Source organism: Chiloscyllium plagiosum, chromosome 5, assembly GCF_004010195.1.
Source record: "Chiloscyllium plagiosum isolate BGI_BamShark_2017 chromosome 5, ASM401019v2, whole genome shotgun sequence".
NCBI lineage: Eukaryota > Metazoa > Chordata > Chondrichthyes > Orectolobiformes > Hemiscylliidae > Chiloscyllium > Chiloscyllium plagiosum.
The window spans coordinates 118048612-118069701 of NC_057714.1; the positions used below are offsets into that span (position 1 = coordinate 118048612).

The following is a 21090-nucleotide window of genomic DNA, read 5'->3' on the forward strand; positions in this document are numbered from 1 at the left end:
TTCACTTTTACCCAGATCCTTTTAGAGCCTCAGACGTACGTCCCTGCTCTTGTGTTCAAGTGATCTCAAAACAAATGCCATAATTGCATTTGCCATTCTAAATACTGACTCCACCTGCAAGTTTACTTTGAGAATCCTGGACTTGAACTCCCAAGTCTGTCTGCACGTTAGACTTCTGAATTTTCTCCCCACTTACAAAATAGTCCATGCTTCTATTCTTCCAACCAAAGTGCATGACCTCACTTTCCCCACATTGTATTCCATCTGTCACTTCTTTGCCCACTCTCTCCTAACCTGTCCAAATCCTTCTGCAGCCTCCCTGCCACCTCAATGCTATCTGTCCCTCTACTTATCTTTGTATCATCTGCAAACTTGGCCAGAATGACCACCTTCCTCCATCTAGGTCGTTAATGTATAAAGTGAAAAGTTGTGGTCCCAGCACGGAGTCTTGCAGAATACCACTTATCACTGGCTGCCATCCTGAGAAGGACCTTTTTATCCCCACTCTTTGCTTCCTGCCAGACAGACAAGCTTTTATCCATGCAAGCACTTTGTCTTTGACACCATGGGTACTTATCTTACTCAGCAGCCCCCTGTGCAGCACGTTGTCAAAGGCCTTCTTGAAGTCCAGGTAGATAACATCCATTGGCTGTCTTTCGTCTAACCTGCTTGTTACTTCCACAAAAATTCCTTTGATGAAACCATGCTGATTTTGTCCTATTTTACCATATACCTCCATGGGGTGGCACAGTAGATCAGTGATTAGCACTGCTCCCTCACAGCATCAGGGACTTTGGTTTGATTCCAACCTCTGGCAACTGTCTGTGTGGAGTTTGCGTGTTCTCCCCATGTCTGCGTGGGTTTCCTTCCACAATCCAAATGTGCAGGTTGGTTGAATTTGCCATGCTAAATTGTCTAGTGTTCAGGGGTGTGTAGTTTAGGTGCATTAGTTAGAGGAATGGGTCTTGGTTACTCTTTGGAGGGTTTGTATGGACTCGTTGGCCCAAAGGGCCTGTTTCCTGTCAGCAGTCTCTGACTCTCAATGGATTCCAAGATCTTAGCCACAACTGAGCTCAGGCTAATTGGTCTTTAATGTTCTGACTTTTGTCTTGCTCCGTCTTTTAAACAGGGGTGTCCCGTTAGCTATTTTCCAGTCCTCTGGCTCTTCCTGATTCTAGCGATTCCTAAAAGATCACCACTAATGCCTCCACTGTCTCTTCAGCTATCTCCCTTGGAACTCTGGTGTGCAGTCTGTCTGGTCCAGGTGACTTAGCCACCTTTTTTTTTAGGCCATTCATTTTTCCTAGCATCTCCTTGGTGATGGCCACCATTCTCAGCTCTGCTCCCTGTTACTGTCTTGAATTTTTGCATCAGTCCTCAAGGTGGAAGACATGAGTAATATGCCAGAATACGAGAGGATGTATGTATGGAGAAAGCACAGCAAGGTTAATATTAGTTAAAAGTGCAAATTTATTTGTTTATCTGCTTGAATAACTAATCCCACTTTCTGGCCACTTGTGTAGTGTTACTTGCATTGTTTATGATCATTGTGCTATTTGAAGGCATTATGGTTCAGAAAATTATGGATCTCCTTGTCGAGGCATGCCATCTGGTGGTAAATACTTTCTGCTTTATTATAGTTGGCTTGGGAAGCCCTGGTTATCACGATGATGTCCCACCATCTTATTATGATAACGAGGAGTTCACTGCGGCAAACTTTGAAGACAAGAAAATCCGCAGAGCATTTATTAGAAAGGTAAGACTGTTGTGTGTGAAGTACTTGGAAGGAACATGTGGAAACATGAAAATAATTGTAATACTCTTTCACTATGCAAGGTGGTATAGGGATATTAGTAAAACAGGCTAATGTTTTGGGGATATGGGATCCAATCCTCCCAGAGTAACTACTGAAATGTTAAATTTGGTTTGTATTTTTCATTCACTTTCTCTATTGTTCTTTTGCCATTCAACTTTTAATTGGTGTACTCTGGTTCTTGATCTTGTCAATGGGAAGAAGTTTTCTGTCTGTATCCAGAAGCCTCCGCTTTTTGAACACCACTTCTATCAAATTTTCTCTTGAGTACCTCTTTTCATAAAGAATGGCTCTACCTTTTCCAATCTATGCACATAACTAAAGTTGCTCCTCTTGGGCTATTCTTTTGTGTGTTGTCTCTACCTCGATAATGTCTTCCTATTCCTAAAATGTAATATTTGGAACTGGACATACTATCTTTGCCTCAACAAGCGCAATATTTTGTAGAGGTTTATCATAATTTCGTTCATTTGTCCTTCCAACCACCACCTAGGAAATCATGGATCCCAAATGCACGAATCAATTTTTATACAGAGGAACTTCAATTATCTGGCATTCACTTACCTGAATTTCAGATTATCCGAACAAAATTGCAAGGTCACAGTGCTTTGCTAAACTGTTAACTGGCATTCGATTATCTGAACAAAATACACTCTACCTGTGTCATTCGAATAATCAAGGTTCCTCTGTATTGCATTTTCTTGTTCTCCCTCTAAAAGTAATCCACAATTCCATATGAGTGTTGCAGATGCAGTTAGAGTCCTACAGCATGGAGACAGGCCCTTTGGCTGAAACTGGTCCATGCTGACCAAAATATCCAGCACTTGGCCCATATCCTTCTAAACCTTTTCTTATTCATAAATTCCCTACAGTATGGAAACAGGCCATTCGGTCCAAGTCCACACCGACCCTCCAAAGAGTAACCCAACCAGATCCATTCCCCTATCCTATATTTACCCCTGACTAACACTATGGGCAATTTATCATAGTCAGTTCACCTGACCTGCACATCTTTGGATTGTGGGAGGAAACTGGAGCACCCAGAGGAAACCCACGCAAACACTGGGAGAATGTGCGAACGCCACTTAGTTGCTTGAGGCAGGAATCGAACCTGAGTGCCTGGTGCTGTGAGGCAGCGGTGCTGTGAGGCAGCAGTGCTAGCTGCTGTGCCACATTTAATGCTTTTTATATGTTGTTAATGTACCCACCTCAAGCACTCCAGTTGGCTGCTCATTCCATATGCACGCCACCCTCTTTCAAAAAAAATGTCCCTCCTGTTCCCTTTTTTATTCTTTCCCCTCTAACCTTAATCTGATATGTCAGTCCTTGATTCCCCAGTCTTGACAAGATCAACCCTCCCCAATTCTCCTATGCTCCAAAGAAACCTGTCCTAGCTTCTCCAACCTCTCCCTGTAACTCTGACCCTTGAGTTCTAGCAACATGCTTCTAAATTTCTTCTGCACACTGTCTTTCCATGTTAATAACATCCTTCCTATAGCACGTTGACCAGAACTGAACACCATACACTCAAGTCCAGCCTCACCAATATCCTGTACAACTGAAATATACCTTCCCAACTTCTGTGCTCAGTTCCCTGACGGAAGGAGGTCAATATGCCAAAAGCTGTCTTCACTGCCATGACTCCTTGTCACAGCCTTACTTGTAACTCCACTTTCAGAACTGTGAACCTGAATTCCTAGATCCTCTGTTCCACTATACTACTTTAAGGCCTGACCATTCAGCATAAAACTCCTACCTTGATTTGAATTTCCAAAACGCAAGACCTCCCTTCTTTATAATAGCCTTCATTTGCCATTTCTCTGTCCACTTTCCCAGCTGATCAAGGTCCTGCTGCAATCTCTGATAACCTTCCTTGCAGTCCACTATGCTGCCTATTTTAGTGTCATCTGAAAACTTACTAATCATACCATGTACATTCTCATTCAAATAATTTGGTATAGATAACAAACAGCAATGGGCCCAGTACTGATTCCTGAGGCACACCACTAGTCACAGGCCTTCAGTCCGACAAGCATTATTACCCTCTGTTTCCTATCATCAAGCCAATTGTGTATCCAATTTGCCAGCTTACCCTGGATTTCATGTGATCTAAACTTCCAGAGCAGCCTACCATGTGGAACCTTATCAAAGGTCTTGCTGAAATCCATATAGACTACGTCTACCGCCCCTTCCTCATTGCTTCATCAAGGAACTCTTTACAAATTTGTGAGGCACAGTGTCCCACCCACAGTGGAAGGGTTCAGACAAGATTGTGAGGCATGATGTCCCAGCCACAATGCTATCCTGACTACTAATCAAATCCCATATTTGCAAATGCATGTATGTGTTATCCCTCCATCTTAAGTAACTTACCACAGATGGTAAGCTTACTGGTCCATAGTTCCCAGTTTCTCTTTGCAACCCTCCTTGAATAAGGGCACAACATTCGCTACCCTCCAGTCATCTGGGACTTCACCTGTGGCTAATGATGCAAATATATCAGTGAGGCCCCTGAAATTTCTTCTCTAGCCTCTTGCAGGGTTCTGGGATATATCTGGTCAGAACCAGGAGACTTATCCACCTTTTTTTGTACATCCATTACCACCTCCACTGTGATCTGGACTGTCTGAAAGATATCACCACTAATTTCTCCAAGTTCCTAAGTAGTCTTGGCTTTCTCCACAGGATAAATATTCAAGGACCTCTCCTATCTCCTGCGGTTCTGCGCACACATGTCCACTTTGGTCCCTGAGGGGTCCTGTTCTCTCCTTATTTTTCCGTAACCTCTTTGGATTTATCCTAATCTTCTCAGCCAAAACTATCTCATGTCCCTTTTATCACCCTCCTGTAAACTGTATCCCCTGTATACCTCCAAGGATTCCCTTGATCCCAGCTGATGCTGCCTCCTTTCTGGTCAAAGCCTCCATATCGCTGGTCTTCCAGGGTTCTGTACTCGTGCCAACCTTGCCCTTCAGCAAGTGGGAGGCCTTTAAAACTGAAATAGCTAGAGTTAAGGACTATATGTTCCTGAGGTTGGAGGTTCCTTTTGCCTGCAAACTACTCCAGTCAATGCCTGCGAGCTCCTGGCTAATACCTTGCCAAAATTTAGAACTTGAACCTGTGGAGCAGTTTTTGTCTCCCTCCATAACTATTTTAAAATTTCGTAGAACTAGAGTCACTGGTCCTGAAGTTCTCCCCACTGTCATCTGTCCTGCCCTATTTCCCAAGAGTGGGTCGAGTTTTGCTCCTTCCTGAATAGGACTCTGTATACAGCTTGATTAAGCTTTCCTGAACTCCAGTTAAATTCCACCCCATCTAAGCCCTTAACACTCTGACAGTCTGTTAGGAAAATTAAAATCCCCTACTATGAGAACCCAATTGCTCCTGCAAGTCTCCCCAACTCCCTGCATGTTTGTGCCTTTAATTCTTGTTGACTATTTGGGGGTCGAGAGTGCAATCCCAATAATGTCACCATCCCTTTGTTTCCTAGCTCCATGCAGGAAGCCTCACTGGATGATCCTTTAGTTTTTCATCTGATTGCTACTGAGATACTCATGTTAATCAAAAATGCAATCTCATGCACCCTGTCCCTGCTTTCCACTGTGTCCTACTAAAGCACTTGTACCTGGCACCTTAAGATTTAAACTGCCAGTCCCATCTCTCTCTTTGCCATGACACAAGCACGGCTATAATATCCTAGTCCCATTTACATATCCGTGCCCTGAGTTCATCAGCCTTACCCATCAGCCCTCTTGCATTGTAATGGATGCATTTTAATCCAAAAAGCATTCCACACTGTTCCACTCTGATCTGTCACTTCAACTTATTTCTGATTACTGTATCTCTTTCCACCTCGCACTTGCCTCCCTGCTGTTGAGGATTCCCCCCACCCCACCCCCATCTAATTGTTGTGAACAGTTGTGTTTGAATAAAGTCTTGCATCTCAAGGGTGGCGAATCATTCTAAAGAGATACCATACCCATGTTTCTTATGTTGCCATGGTGTGAGCTTTGGAAGGGGCGGGTTTTAAGATATCCCTGAAAACTTGACCTGTTTTAATCTGCAGAGAGGAATAGCAGTGAGGCCAAACAGATCTATGGTTCATCGTCCTGGAATGCAGGTGGAACTCATACTCTGGTTTCAAATTTGAGAAGTTGAAACCAGATGGGAAGATTTGCCTAGGTAGAGAGACACCTCTGGGGGAAATTTCTCACCGTGAATTCTGAAGTTAATAGTTTTTCAACTGAAAAAAAAAATTGAATCTTTGGCAACCCAATCCCCTTTGACTGGTTCTTGAACTGAATATAAGTAGTACTATATTTTGGCTGTGCTAAAGATGAAAAAAAAGAAGGGTTTGTTTCCTGGCTTGACGTACAAATTGTCAACAAAAGATAGTCAATGGTGCTTTTAGTCTTTTGATAAGTCTTTATGAAAACTAGGCGTCCTTTTTTGGGTATTGATTGGAGTTTAGATTGGCAACTCGTAGAGTCAAATGTACAGCACGGAAACTGACCCTTTTTGGTCCAACTCTTCCATGCTGACCAGCTGTCCCAACCTAATCTCGTCCCGATTCAGAGATGCCGGTGTTGGACTGGGGTATACAAAGTTAAAAATCACACAACACCAGGGTATAGACCAACAGGTTTAATTGGAAGCACACTAGCTTTCGGAGCGATGCTCCTTCATCAGGTGATTGTTGTCGATATGTGCAATCTTCTTGGAGATTCTCTCCACTTTAAGCCGGCAGTTAGTGGCGTCGATAGTAGTCATGATTCTGAGATGCTGGTGTTGGACTGGGGTGTACAAAGTTAAAAATCACACAACACCAGGTTATAGTCCAACAGGTTTAATTGGAAGCACACTAGCTTTCGGAGCGACACTCCTTCATCAGGTGATTGACAATCACCTGATGAAGGAGCGTCGCTCCGAAAGCTAGTGTGCTTCCAATTAAACCTGTTGGACTATAACCTGGTGTTGTGATTTTTAATCTAGTCCCATTTGCCAGGACTTGGCCCATATCCCTCCAGATGCCCATCCAGATGCCTTTTTAAATGTTGCAATTGCCTCCTCCACTTCCTCTGGCAGCTCATTCCATACACGCACTACTGTGTAGAAAAAGTTATCCCTCCGGTCCCTTTTATATGTTCCCCTCACCCTAAACTTATGCCCTTTAGTTCAGGACTCTCCCACCCCAGGGAAAAGACCTTGTCTATTTATCCGATCCGTGCCCCTCATTTTTTTATAAACATTTGAGGTTACCCCTCAGCATTCAGTGCTCCAGGGAAAACAGTCCTAGCCTATTCAGCCCCTCTCATAGCTCACCTGCCAACCCTGGCAACATCCTTGTAAGTCTTTTCTGAACCCTTTCAAGTTTCACCGCATCTTTCTGATAGAAAGGAGACTAGACTTGCACACGATATTCCAACATTGGTCTAACTAATGTCCTGTACAGCTGCAACATGACCTCCCAACTCCTATACTCTATGCTTTGACCAATAAAGGAAAGCATACCAAAAGCCGCCTTCATTATCCTATCTACCTGTGACTCCACTTTCAAGGAGCTGCACTCCAAGGTCTTTGTTCAGCAACAGTCCCCAGGACCTTAGCAGGACTTATACACTTAATGGTAAGATTTGCTTTCCCAAAATGCAGCACCTCACATTTTTTTGGATTAAACTCCATCTGCCACCACACAATCTATTGGCCTATCTGATCAAGATACCGTTGTAATTTGAGATAACTTCATTCATTGTTCACTACGCCTCCAATTTTGGTGTCATCTGCAAACTTACTTACTATATGTCCTACGCTCGTATTGAAGTCATTTATATAAATGGTGAAAAATAGTGGACCTGTAAATCTGGACCCTGGGAGGGGCCCCTATGTTCTGCAATCAGTCGAATAAGCATTAGCAGCTCAGTCTGATTTCAGCAAGATTTAACAATGTATTATGACACCAGGCATAGGTTCTCCAGCAGGTCAGGCAGCATCAAAGGAACAGGAGAATTGATGTTTGGCATAAGCCCTTCAGGAATGAGGAGGGTGTGCCAGCCTGCTTGGCACACCCTCCTCATTCCTGAAGGGCTTGTGCCCGAAACGTTGATTCTCCTGTTCCTTTGCTGCCTGACCTGCTGCACTTTTCCAGCAACACATATTTAAGCTCTGATCTCCAGCGTCTGCAGTCCTCACTTTCTCCCATAGGTTATCCAGCAACATGGGTTAAGCACCTTTGTGTACTCTGGAAAAGTTGCTGCCTTAGCTTAAAACACAAGCAACTTTTATAGGTCTCTTAGCAAACAGAACAGCCTTAATTGCAAAATTTAATCAAATGAAATGACAATTAGATATAAAATTAAGCCAGTGATATTTGCTGGGAACTGACTTGTTTTGCATGTCTTTATATCCAGGACACCTGGTTTCCAAGGTCACTTTAGGATACTTTAATAATGTCATATCTATCTTAGTTAACTAAGTTCAGATTTTAGATCCTTACACCCAGCACTGATCCTTGTGGCACTCCACTGGTCACAGGCCTCAAGCTCTGAAAAGCAACCTTCCACCACTCTCTTTTCTACCTTCGAGCCAGTTCTCTATCCAAATGGCTAGTTCTCACTGAATTCCATGAGATCAACCTTGCTAACCATTATACCAAGGGGAACCTTGTCAAACGCCTTACTGTTCATGAGACATGATTTCCCACGCACAAAGCCATATTGACAAACCCTAATCAGTCCCTGTCTTTCCAAATATGCGTAAATCCTGTCGTTCAGGATTCCCTCCAACAACTTCCCTACCACCGACGTCAGGCTCACCGGTCTAGAGTTCCCTGGCTTCTCCTTATCACCTTTCCTAATTAATGGTGCCACATTAGCCAACCTTCAGTCTTCTGGTACCTCACCTGTGATTATTGATATAAATATCTTGGCAAGAGGTCCAACAATCACTCTAGCTTCCCACTGAGTGCTAGGGTACACCTGATCAGGTCCTGGGGATTTCTCCTTTCATGCATTTCAAGACATTCAGCATTTCCTCCTCTGTAATGTGGACCTTTTTCAAGATGTCACCATCTTTCCCTCCATTCTATATTTTCCATATCCTTATCGACAGTACACAGATGCAAAATACTTATTTAGTATCTTCCGCCATCTCCTGTGGCTCCACACAAATGTCACCTTGCTGATTGTTGAGGGACTCTAATCTCTCCCTACCTTTTTGTCCTTAATGTATTTGTAAAATCCCTTTGGATTCTCCTTAACCCTATTTGCCAGAGCTATCTCGTAACCCCTTTTTGCCCTCCTGATTTCCCTCTTAAGTATACTCTTTCTGCCTTATACTGTAAGGATTCACTTGATCTCTCCTGTCTGTACCTGACATATACGCCTTACTGTTAACTAAACCTTGTACTCGTAACCCTCAATTTCTCTAATCATCCAGCGTTCCCTGCACCCACGAGCCTTTCCTTTCACCTTAAAAATGTAGATTGTAACTAAGAGCCAGCATCTGCGGTCTCTTGACTCTGTCTCTGTGAGATTTGGTGTGGGAGTACTCTGGTGTACTTTTGTGTTCTGAACTGGTGAGCATGGTTTAATGGGATCTGGAAACCTGTCAGGGATCAATGGTTTGAGCTGTACATTCTTGTGCAGAACTTGATAGAACATAGAAAAGTACAGCACAGAACAGGCCCTTTGGCCCATAATGTTGTGCTGAGGTTTAATTCTAATGTAAAATATAATAACTTAACCTACGCACCCCTCAACTCACTGCTATTTATGTGCATGTCCAGCAGTCGCTTAAATGTCCCCAATGACTGCTTCCACCACCACTGCAGGCAGCGCATTCCATGCATTCACCGCTCTCTGCGTAAAGAACCTACCTCTGACGTCTCCTCAATACCTTTCTCCAAATATCTTAAAATCTTCAAAGATTGTTGTACTTGTTTTTCTCCACCTCTTGCCCAACCAAATCCACTGGCAGAGGAAACTAATGCAAGTCTATCTAATACTTGATGAAGCTTAACATTTTGTGACAAATAGAATATTATAGGAAATGCTGCTGTTAAATGTTGAATTATTTTAACTTGATGAAAGGGAGAATGTTTGCTGTTATTTGACAGCTTGCATGATTTTTTTAGGCTAGTTATACAATTCTGTTGGAGTGGGTTTTGTGGATCCCATACTAGTTTAGTTTGTAATGCTGTATTTTGTATTGGCATTTGAATACAAATTGCCATGAACATTGTGAACCCACTTAACAGCAGGGTCTTAGCTAACTTGAAGGGTTTGGCCATTTAGAGATGGTAGTTGTGTTCCAGAGGTAGATGCTACAGATTGTGGGTCACTACAGGGGAGGTTGGCAGTCACTGAGGATACAGCAACAAAGATGGCAGGGAAGCATTTAAACAGCCATCATGGTCAGCATTGTATTTGAAACCTTTTATCAAGTCCATGATGATCTGATATGTCTCCAGAAACTCCACGCAATAACAAGTCTGTGACATAAGATCACTAGAGTCATACAGCACAGAAACAGACCCTTCAGTCAAACTTGTCCATGCTGACTAAATATTCTAACTTAATTTAATCCCACTTGCCAGCATTTGGCCCATATTCCCCTCAACTCTTCCAATTTATGTAAGGAGCATCTGGATGGATAGGTGTCGTAATTGTCCCCATCTCCACTACTTCTGGCAGCTTGTTCCATACATGCACCATCTTGTGTGTGGGGGAAAAAAAATTACTCCTCAGGTCCTTTTTAAATCTTGTCATTTTCTACCCAGAACACTTAGCTTCAGCTGTAGTGTTTGCCTCTTGCTGTGCAGTCACTGCATATTGATTGTGGAGGTGCAAATGTATATTTGGAGACCCACACAATGCTTGCCAAGTTGCCATGCTGCTGCAATATTCATCTTGGTTTGCTGCTAGGAATGGGGTTGAGAAAGATCCACCCTTGTATTTCCCGTCAAATGGTGATATGACTGGACTTTGGGCATTTGCTGATTTTACATACTCTTTATCTCTTTCCTGATAAATGCACAAGATTGATAACTTATTTTTTCCACCCATTTGCAGGTCTACATGGTTTTGACCGTTCAGCTACTGGTGACTTTTGTTTTTGTGTGCGTCTGTACCTTTGTTGCTGATGCTAAGAGGTTTGTGAGACGTACTCCTTGGATCTACTATGCCTCCTATGGTGTGTTCTTTGTTACACTTATTGCTCTCAGTTGTTGTGGACAAATCAGACGGAAGCACCCATGGAATCTCATTGCTCTGGTAAGTAGTGTGATTAACATTCTCCTTCCGCTCTGGTTTGAGACTGGTAACATTGGGCTTTGGAGGGTGGGAAGAAGGGATGATGAAAGAATCAAACATTGAATTGATTCTGATGTGAATTTTTAATTTGGTCATTTTGAAGCACAATGTTTTCCTTCCTATCACCTTGTTGTTTTCGCTAACTACATGTTTTCTTCCATTAATTTAGAACTATGGGAAAATAAGACGAGGAATAGGCCAATCAACACATTGAGCCTGCTCTGCCATTTGGCATGATCATGGCTGATCTTCTATCTCACCATTGTACTCTGTCTCCCCATATCCCTTGACACTTTTTTCTGTTGTGTGTAGAAGAGGTCCGCACAGGAACAGTCCCTTTGGCCTGCCACATGTGCCAACCATAATACCATTCTAAACTAATCCCATCTGCCTGCAGATGGTGCATATCCCAGCATGTTCATGTCTGTCTAAATGTCTCTTCATAATTGCTATCATCTGTCTTCATCTACCTTTTCCTAGCAGCACCGACAACCCTTTTTTAAAATATTTTCTTCGCACATCTTAAGTTTTCCTTCAGGGCAACCTTCAGGGACTTAGATGTGGACTCTGAGACCTCTCTGCTCACTTACACTGCCAAGAATGGTACAATTAGCCCAGTACTCTTTATTCCTGTTGCTCCTTCCAAAGTGAATCACCTCACTCTTCCACATTAAATTCCATTTGCCACCTCTCAGCCCAGCTCTGCAGCTTATCTATGTCCCTCTGTAACTTGCAGCATCCTTCGGCACTACCCGCAACTCTAACGACCTTAGTGTCATCTGCAAATTTACTAACCGATCCTTCTACGCCCTCATCCAGGTCATATTATAAAAATGACAAACAGCAGTGTCCCCAAGACAGATCCTTGCAGTACCCACTAGTAACTGAACTCCACGAGGATTTCCCATCAACCACCAACTTCTGTCATCCTACAGCTAACCAGTGTCTGATCCAAACTGCTGAATCACCCTCAATCCCATGCTTCTATTTTCTGCAATAGCCTACCGTGGGGAAGCTTATCAAACACTTTACTGAAATCCATATACACCACATCGCTGGCTTTGCCCTCATCCACCTGTTTGATCACCTTCTCAAAGAACTCCAGGTTTGTGAGGCACAACCTGCCCTTCACAAAACAGTGTACACTATGCCTGATCAACTTAATCATCTCTAGATGATAAATCCTATATTTTATAACCTTTCCAGCATTTTTCCCCCAACCAAAATAAGGCTTGCTGGTCTATAATTATCAGGGTTCTCTGTACTCCCCTTCTTGAACAAATTAGCCATTTAAAAGACATTTGGATAGATACATGAATATAGAAGGTTTGGAGAGATTTGGGCATGTGGGACTGGTTTATTTTGGGATTATATTCTGTATGGACTAGCTGGATCAAAGGGTCTGTTTTTGTGCTATATGACCCTTTATCCTGCTGTATCCTTTAATAACCTGCCTCAGTATTCACAACTCTGAGCAGAATCTGTCAGAATCATCCAGCACTGATCCTTGTGGAACACCACTGGCCTCTGACCTCCTCCAGCCAGAAAAACACCTTTCAACAAACACTCTCTACCTTCTATGACCAAGTCCATTTTGTATCCAGTTTATCAATTCACTGTGGATCCCACGTGACTTGATGTTTTTCTTTGGACCAGCTGACCATTAGGGACCTTGTCAAGTGCTTTAGTAATGTCCCTGTAGACAACACCCAATGCCCTTCCTTCAATGATCTTGTCACTTCCTCAAAAAACTCCAGTTCGAAATAAAACATTCCCTGCTGAAAGTCACACTGACAATCCCTAATAAGTCTATTTTCCAAATGTGAGGAAATCCTGTCCTGAAGAATCTTCTCCAATTTTCTGGCATATAACTTCCTGGATTCTTACTGCCATTGTTAAATAAAGGAAAAAAGGATTCTTCTCTGGTCTTCTGGGACCTAAGTTGTGACTAAAGAGGATCCAAAGATATCTGAAGGCCCTAGCAGTCTCTCCTTTTTTTTTTTTTTTTCCCTCTTTCAGTGGTGCATTGGTCCCTGGGTACCTATCTCCTTTTTAATGTTTTTCAAGGTACTCTATCAACATGTCTTAGAATATCAATATACCCCTCCCTAATCTTCAACAATGTCTTTTTCCTTATTGAATGCTGATGTGAAGTACTTGTAAGGACCTCATCTAACAGGCCCTTCGGGCCAACAAGTCCACACCGACCTGCCGAAGTGCACCCACCCAGACCCATTCCCCTACATTTACCCCTGCACCTAACACTACGGCCAATTCACCTAACCTGGACATTTTTGGACTGTGGGAGGAAACCCACGCAGACACTGGGAGAATGTGCAAACTCCAAACAGTCAGTTGCCTGGGGCGGGACTTGAACCCGGGTCTCTGGCGCTGTGAGGCAGCAGTGCTAACCACTGCCACCCATGTTAGTTGCTTGCTGTACTTCATCTTTAGTGTCAGGTATGCAAGAACACACACATCTGTTTGTATGTCATGCTTTGTTCATCTATTGTGATTTAAATAATACCCTCCCATCCTAATTTTACTTAGTAGATAATTATGATATTGTCCACTCTGTACTACATCTATGCTCACTCACTTAACCTATCTAAATTGCCCTCAACACTCTGAATCCTCTGTCTTTCTCACAACTTGCACTCCTACCTAATGTTATGTTGCCAGCAGTCTTGGAAATGTTACATATGTCAACAATTTGGATGAGGAAAATTACAAGTTATGAATAGCAGGGGCTCAAGGAGTGATCCCTGCTGAGCTCTACCTATTGTTATCTTCCTATCCAAGAATAATCCTTAACTTAAATAGAATCCCTATAGTGTGGAAGCAGGCCATTTGGCCTGTCGAGTTCACACTGACCTTCTGCAAAGCGTTCCATCAAGACTTACCCTGTACCTGTGGTTCTTTGGCTTTTTATAAGGGGGGAGAGAGACTTAAAAAAGGGTCCAGAGGGACAATGTTTTCGGACAGGGTGGTAGGTATTTGGGACAGACTCCCAGAGATAGTGATGGAAGTGAGTACAATTTTTTTTAAATTTAAGAAACATTTCGATAGGTTGAGCTTGGGGTAGGAGTGGAGGGATGTAGATGAAATGGAGGCAAATGGCTCTAGTTTAATTGTGAAAACTGGATGGCAGGGACAGGTTGGACTAAAGGATACTTTTCCATGCTGCAGATCTGACTCTGTTACTTTTGCAGTCTGTCTAATGCCACATGGCAGCTGTGCCCCTCCAATGCCAGAGACTTTCCTCTTGCCTTTTGAGAAATCATCTCTTCCAGCAGTATCCAAAGTGAAAAAAGTTAGAGATTTACTCCAGGGGACTCTTGCACTGCTTGCCTTCTGTTTTTACTATGCCTGGTGGTCACCCATTCCTTTGTGCCTTCTTTACCTGCGGTGTGACCACCTCACTATAATGTGCTATTCATACACCTATCAGCTTGCAAAACCTCCAGTGACTGTTCCAGATCCAAAATGCAGATTTCCAGTATTTGTAGCTTGATTCACTTGCCCACATGGTCCCCCGGACATTGAAGTGTTCCTAACTTCCAAGGTTGTATAAGAGCAGCCTTCCACTCATTTCACCCAGATGAGTTGTTTTGCCAGGACTTTTCCTTTTAAAATACACTTTTTTTTTCTTTTAAATTTTTTTTAAATCTAGAGAAAATGTGTTCCCAGGTCTTAGCCAGCTTGTTTCCCTCTGCTGCTGAATGACTTAGGTGGTGGTTTCCCTTAGTATCTTGTTTGTGAGCTCCCTGATGGTATAGTTGTAGATTTGGAAGGTGCTGTCTGAGGACGTTTGAATTTCTGTAGTGCTTCTTGTAAACGGTGGTAGCAGCAGTGTGCATTGAATGTTGGCAAAGGGAGTGGATGTGGTGCCAATCAGTCAGGCTTTGTCCTGGATGTGCCATCAAGTGGATTGAATGTTGATGACACTGCACTTATTCAGGCAAGTGGGGAAATTTCCACCACTTGACGTCTTTATAGATGGTGAACAGAGTTTGGAAAGTCAGGAGGTGAATTACACATGACTGACTCTGACTCTGACTCTGGATTGAACCTGAAGAAATCCTGGCACACAAGTGGGAATTGCCCTGAAAGCTTCAAATTTCAGTGGACGCTTATCCTGCTTCATGGGACTCATCGCAGGTGTCTGAGTCTCAGGTAGTCAGGGACTTTGGAAAGCTCCTGCGTAACCATTCAGAAGTGCAGCAAAATCAAAAATAGAAATTGGTGGTAAAGCTCAGCAGACCTGGCAACACCTATGGAGGGAAATCAGTTAACATTTCGGATTGGGTAACTATTCTTCTTGGCAGGTGCTGCCATATCTGCTGAGCTTTTCCAGCAACTTCTACTGTTTCTGATGTACAGCGACTGCATTCTTTTTTGGTTTTTGTAAGTTATGACAAAATGTTAGGTTAAAACCTGATCTAATTCCGGAGTATCTAAACAACACAGCTGACCCAAATACACATCAGACTACTTGCCTGTTCATCCATTTGCTCATGTTAAGACTGGATCTTTACACTTGATTAATATCCTATATCTATTGGAATTTTGAGTGAAAGGTGATTTGACTTAAATGTTTAAGATGCTGAGGATCTATTTTCAAAAATGGCCAAGTACAAAAACATAACTAGGAGCAGGCCATCTGGCCCCTCAAGCCTGCTTTGCCATTCAATAAGATCATACCACCTCACTTGGTGGCCTCATCTCCACTTGCCCTCTCACTATAACCCTGAATTCTTTCATTGTTCAAAAAACTGTTTTCACGTCGACATTTACTGAAGTAATGTCAGCAACTTCACTGGGCAGGGAATTCCATAGATTCACAGCCCTCTGTGAAGAAGTTCCTTCTCTATTTGGTCCGAAGTCTGCTTTCTCCCCCCCCCCCCCCCCCCAAAAATTGAGGCTATGCCCTCTTGTTCTAGTTTCATCTGCCAGTGAAAACTATTCTCTTTATAACTTTACGTGTTTCTATAAATTACCCCCTCGTTCTTTTAAATTTCAATGAATTTAATCCCAGTCTACTCAGTGTCTCCTCGTAAGCCAATCCCCTCAACTCTGGATTCAACCTTGTGAACCTTTTCTGCATACCCTCTATTGCCAGTACATCCTTCCTCCAGTAAAGGAGACCACAACTGCACACAGCACTCAGGTGTGGCCTCTCCAGCACCCTACACACAGCTGCAACATAACCTCCCTGCTTTTAAACTCCATACCTTTAGCAATAAAGAACAAAATTCCATTTGCCTTCCTAAATTACCTGTTAAATCACAGAAGTTTGGTCTGCAGGTACATGCACAAGGACACCCAGGTCCCTCTGCAAAGCAGCATGCTGCAACTTTTTACCATTAAAGTAATAGTCCTTTTTTTACTATTACTCCCACCAAAATTGATGACTTCACATTTATTAACATTGTATTCCATCTGCCAGACCTTTGCCCACTCAATATCTATGTTCTTCTGCAAAGTTTCACAATTCTCAAAATAGGCTCAAGAGGTTGGTGGCTATTTTTAATTCTTCTGATCTATTAATGTGGGGAGTTGTGACTTTATGTAGCAATATAAAATTAAACGAATCTTATCATACTGTTCTGTTGTGGATAAAGAAACTGCCAATTCATACAAAAGACAGTCACCTAATACAAATCATAAGAGTTGAAACTTTATTGCTGGAACAGCACAGCAGGTCAGGCAGCATCCAGGGAACAGGAGATTCGACGTTTCGGGCACAGGCCCTTCTTCAGGAATGAGCAGAGAGTGTTCAGCAGGAGAAGATAAAAGGTAGGGAGGAGGGACTTGGAGGGTTATCCAACTCCCCTCCTCCAAGTCCCTCCTCCCTACCTTTTATCTTCTCCTGCTGAACACTCTCTGCTCATTCCTGAAGAAGGGCCTGTGCCCGAAACGTCGAATCTCCTGTTCCCTGGATGCTGCCTGACCTGCTGTGCTGTTCCAGCAATAAAGTTTCAACTTTGATCTCCAGCATCTGCAGACCTCACTTTCTCCACAAATCATAAGAGCCATTGTCCAGATTTGCTATCGTACAAGTGTTTGAGTTTGGTCCTGTATACTGACACCATTAAATCTGAAAGGGTGTCTGACTCTGGTGTATATACAATATATTTACTTGCTGTTTTTCTGTTTGCAGTCTATCCTGACTCTCAGCATGTCGTACATGGCCGGAATGATTGCCAGTTTCTACAGTACAGACTCTGTAGTGATGGCTGTTGGGATTACTGCAGCTGTTTGCTTTACTGTTGTCATTTTCTCTATGCAGGTAAGCTTTTCTTTTAAAAGAAACACATTACCTTGAACAGGCCATTTAGTGATCATTGACAAGATAAATGATTTGAAAAGGATAGTGTGCGTAATTAGTCATGTATAACTTCTGTCTGAGGTTCTAAACAGGTAATGGTGCCATGGTACTGTCACAGGACGAATAATCCAGAAGCCTGCATTAAAGCTGTGGTGTCACAGGTTCAAAGTCACTGCATCTAGTGGAATTCTTTTAAAACCTTTTGAATGCACATTTTAAGCCAGCAGGGTTATTGTGACCAAATTTAGGTTTCTGGCATATACAAAACAATGGCTGTGCTAAAGAAGAAAAAGTGTAGAGAGTTACTTTTTTTTTAGAAAAAGGAACTATATTGGCAAGGAACAGTTATGGAAAATCTTGTGTCTTAATTATACTAGGTGTGAGAAAATAACCATGATTTCAAACCAGGGTGGTAATTAGTATATGGAGTTGAAAGAAGTATCTGGCAAATGGTCTTAGCAGGCTTAAGTGATAAATCCCCAGGTACAGAGATCTTTCACCTGATAGACTACTTAACCAGTCTAAGAAACCATGGGATCCATGGCAGTTTGGCAAATTGGATCCAATATTGGCTAGAAGCAGAGGATGATTGTTGAAGGCTATTTTTGTGACTGGAAAGCTGTGCCTGTTGGTATACAACAGGGTTAGGTGATGAATCCCTTGCTATTGAGCACACTGATTATCCAGGAGGTATGATTAAGTTTGCAGATGACACAAATTGATATGGCAAGTAGTGAGGAGGAAAGTCTTGGATTACAGGCCAATATAGATGGGTTGAATGGTAGATGGCAAATGGCATTTAATCCTGAAAAGTTATGTATTTTGGGAGGACTAACAAGAAAAGGGAATATATCTGCTCTCCTTCCTCCCTACCCCTTCAGCTATGAAAATAGACTCTAATAGGTTAGGGTTATTTTCCTTAAGTCAGAGGTAGTGGCAGATTCTGGATAGAGATGTACATAGTTGGAGACAAACATTCCCTTTAGGGGGGCCAATAACTAGGGGGTCCAGTCTTTTTATGTTTTGAGGCAAACGGCAGGATTTTGAGCAAATTCGAGGAAAACCGTTTTCACCCAGAGGGTTGGTGTTACTGGAATTGCCTGGAAGAGTGGTCAAGGTGGGAACTCAACATTTTAAGAACTTAGTAGAAGAACACTAATTGCCTAGCACATGGTGTGTGCCCAGTGGTGGCAAATGGAAATAGAATATTGGATGTTTGACTGTTGACACAGTGGACTGAAGGGCCTCTTTCTATGCTGTAAAAACAAACTCTAAATAAAAGAAAAACTACTTGATTGCATTAGCTTTAATTTACCCTTTGGAACAATAACTGCAGTATCCACTGGTTTCATCCGGTTTGCACTCCGAGCATAGTTTTCAGTCTTGTTCTCCATATCCCTTCCAAAAAATGCTTGTATTTGTCTTGGGTTACTGGTTGCTTTCCCTGCCTTAGACCCAGTGCTGCTGAGAGCCTTTATGGCTATGTTTGTCATCTACAAAATTGGACTTTTTCAATCCACTCGAACTGTTCGCAATCATTGTGGTAATCGGCTTACCATATAGATACAAATTGGGAGTAGAAGTAACTCATTCAGTCCATGAGTCTGCTGCAACATTTAGAATGGTTGTTATGGATGATCAGTTTGCTTCACATTTCACATTCCCACTTGCGCCCAATAACCTTAAGATTTTTCTAGGCAATTAGATCCACTATCCCTCAAGTATTCAACGAAATCACCATCACTGCTTTAGATGTAGTGTTTTCCAAGATTTTGTTGCTCCCAAGAGAAAAAGCTTTCTCTTCATCTGTATCCTAAAAGGCCATCCTTTCGTTTATAAACCATATCCCATCCACAGTCCTGATTTTAGGCCAGCTTTTAATTCCAGACTTTGATTGGATGAAATTCAAATTTCTCCCATCTGCTATGGTGAAATTCAAACTTGACCCTAGCCTGAGGTTCTGGATTACTAGTCCAGTGACATTACTCTCATATCCATATTGATCATTTTGCACATGTACGTTTTTGCTTCAAAATTGGTTTATTAATGTGTGGGATAAAGTTAAGAGGGCAAACTTACTTTTTGGAAGCTAACTGGGAATACTGCTGAGTAATTCACCACCTGATTCCCTAAAGCCTGTCCATCATCTACAAAGCACAAATCAAGGAGTACAATGGAATACTCCCCACTTGCATGGATGATTGTAGCTCCAACAACACTCCAGCTTTACACCATTCAGGACAAGGAGAAAGTGAGGACTGCAGATGCCGGAGATCCAAGTCGAAGAGTGTGTTGCTGGAAAAGCATAGCCGGTTAGGCAGCATCTGAGGAGCAGGAGAGTCGACATTTTGAGCTTAAGCCCTTCATCAGGAATGAGGGGTGGCCCAAGGGGGTTGAGAAAAATGGGAGGTAGAGCTGGGGGAAGGTAGCTGGGAATGCGACAGGTAGGTGAAGGTGATAGGTTGGAGAGGAGGGTGGAAAAGAAGATGGACAGGTAGGACAGTTCAAAAAGGCAGTGCTGAGTTGGAAGGTTGGATCTGGGATAAAGTGGGGGGAGGGAAATGAGGAAACTGATGAAATCTACATTGATCCTGTGTGGTTGGAGAGTCCTAAGGCAGAAGATGAGGTGCTCTTCCTCAAGGTGTAGCATGGCTAAAGTTCGGTGGTGGAGGCGGCCTTGGACTTGCATGTCCTTGGTGGAGTGGGTGAATTTACTAACTGCATCTGTCCCAAAGACGTTCTCTGAAACATTCTGCAAGTTGGTATCCTGTCTCCCCAGTGTAGAGGAGACCACATCAAGAGTAACAGACATACTAGATTATGTGGAAGTACAAGTAAATCTGTCAGACATAGAATAATTCTTTGGGACCTTGGATGGAGGTGAGGTGGGAGGTGTGGGTGCAGGTTTTGCACTACTTGCATTATCTCCCAGACTATCCCATAGCCTCAGGAGATCTCTCATCAATTGCTTCCAACATCATAGGCCAAGAACCATGCACCATCCAGGTCAGGGAAATTATGATGCGGTGAGGCATGACTTAGGATGTGTGGCTTGGAAACCGTGCACCATGCCACCTACCTGGTGGCATTGCTTGTCAAAGATAGTATTACAGTGGTGGAAAGGACGATGGATGAGTACTTGCCATCTGAGGTAGTTTGGGCTGAGGTTAGGAATAGGAAAGGTGAGGTCACCCTGTTAGGAGTCTTTTACAGGCCTCCTAATAGTCCTAGAATCATTGAAGAAAGGATAGGGAAGGTGATTCAGGAGATGAGTGACAGTAATAGGGTGGTTGTTATGGGGGACTTTAACTTTCCTGATATTGATTGGGAAAGCTATAGCTCAAGTTCGTTAGATGGGTCAGTGTTTGTTCAATGTGTGCAGGAGAGTTTCCTGACACAATATGTAGACAGGCCAACAAGAGGTGAGGCCATACTGGATTTGGTTCTGGGTAACGAACCAGGCCAGGTGTTAGAATTAGAGGTAGGTGAGCACTTTGGGGATAGTGACCATAATTCGGTGATTTTTACTCTCGTGATGGAGAGGGATAAGTGTGTACTACAGGGCAAGAGTTATAGCTGGGGACAGGGAAATTATGATGCAGTGAGGCATGACTTAGGATGTGTGGCTTAGAAAAGTA

At 42.8% G+C, this 21090-nt stretch overlaps 1 protein-coding gene across 4 annotated transcripts in view; it reads left to right on the plus strand.

Moving 5' to 3' along the window:
• grinaa (glutamate receptor, ionotropic, N-methyl D-aspartate-associated protein 1a (glutamate binding)) overlaps positions 1–21090 on the plus strand; it is a 95735-nt gene that overhangs the window by 61212 nt on the left and 13433 nt on the right. For all 4 annotated transcript variants that reach the window (XM_043690909.1, XM_043690908.1, XM_043690911.1 and 1 more), the window contains 3 exons: positions 1641–1756; positions 10882–11082; positions 17285–17413. In XM_043690909.1, coding sequence (XP_043546844.1) covers positions 1641–1756; positions 10882–11082; positions 17285–17413 — 446 coding nt within the window. The remainder of the gene's footprint in view (positions 1–1640; positions 1757–10881; positions 11083–17284; positions 17414–21090) is intronic.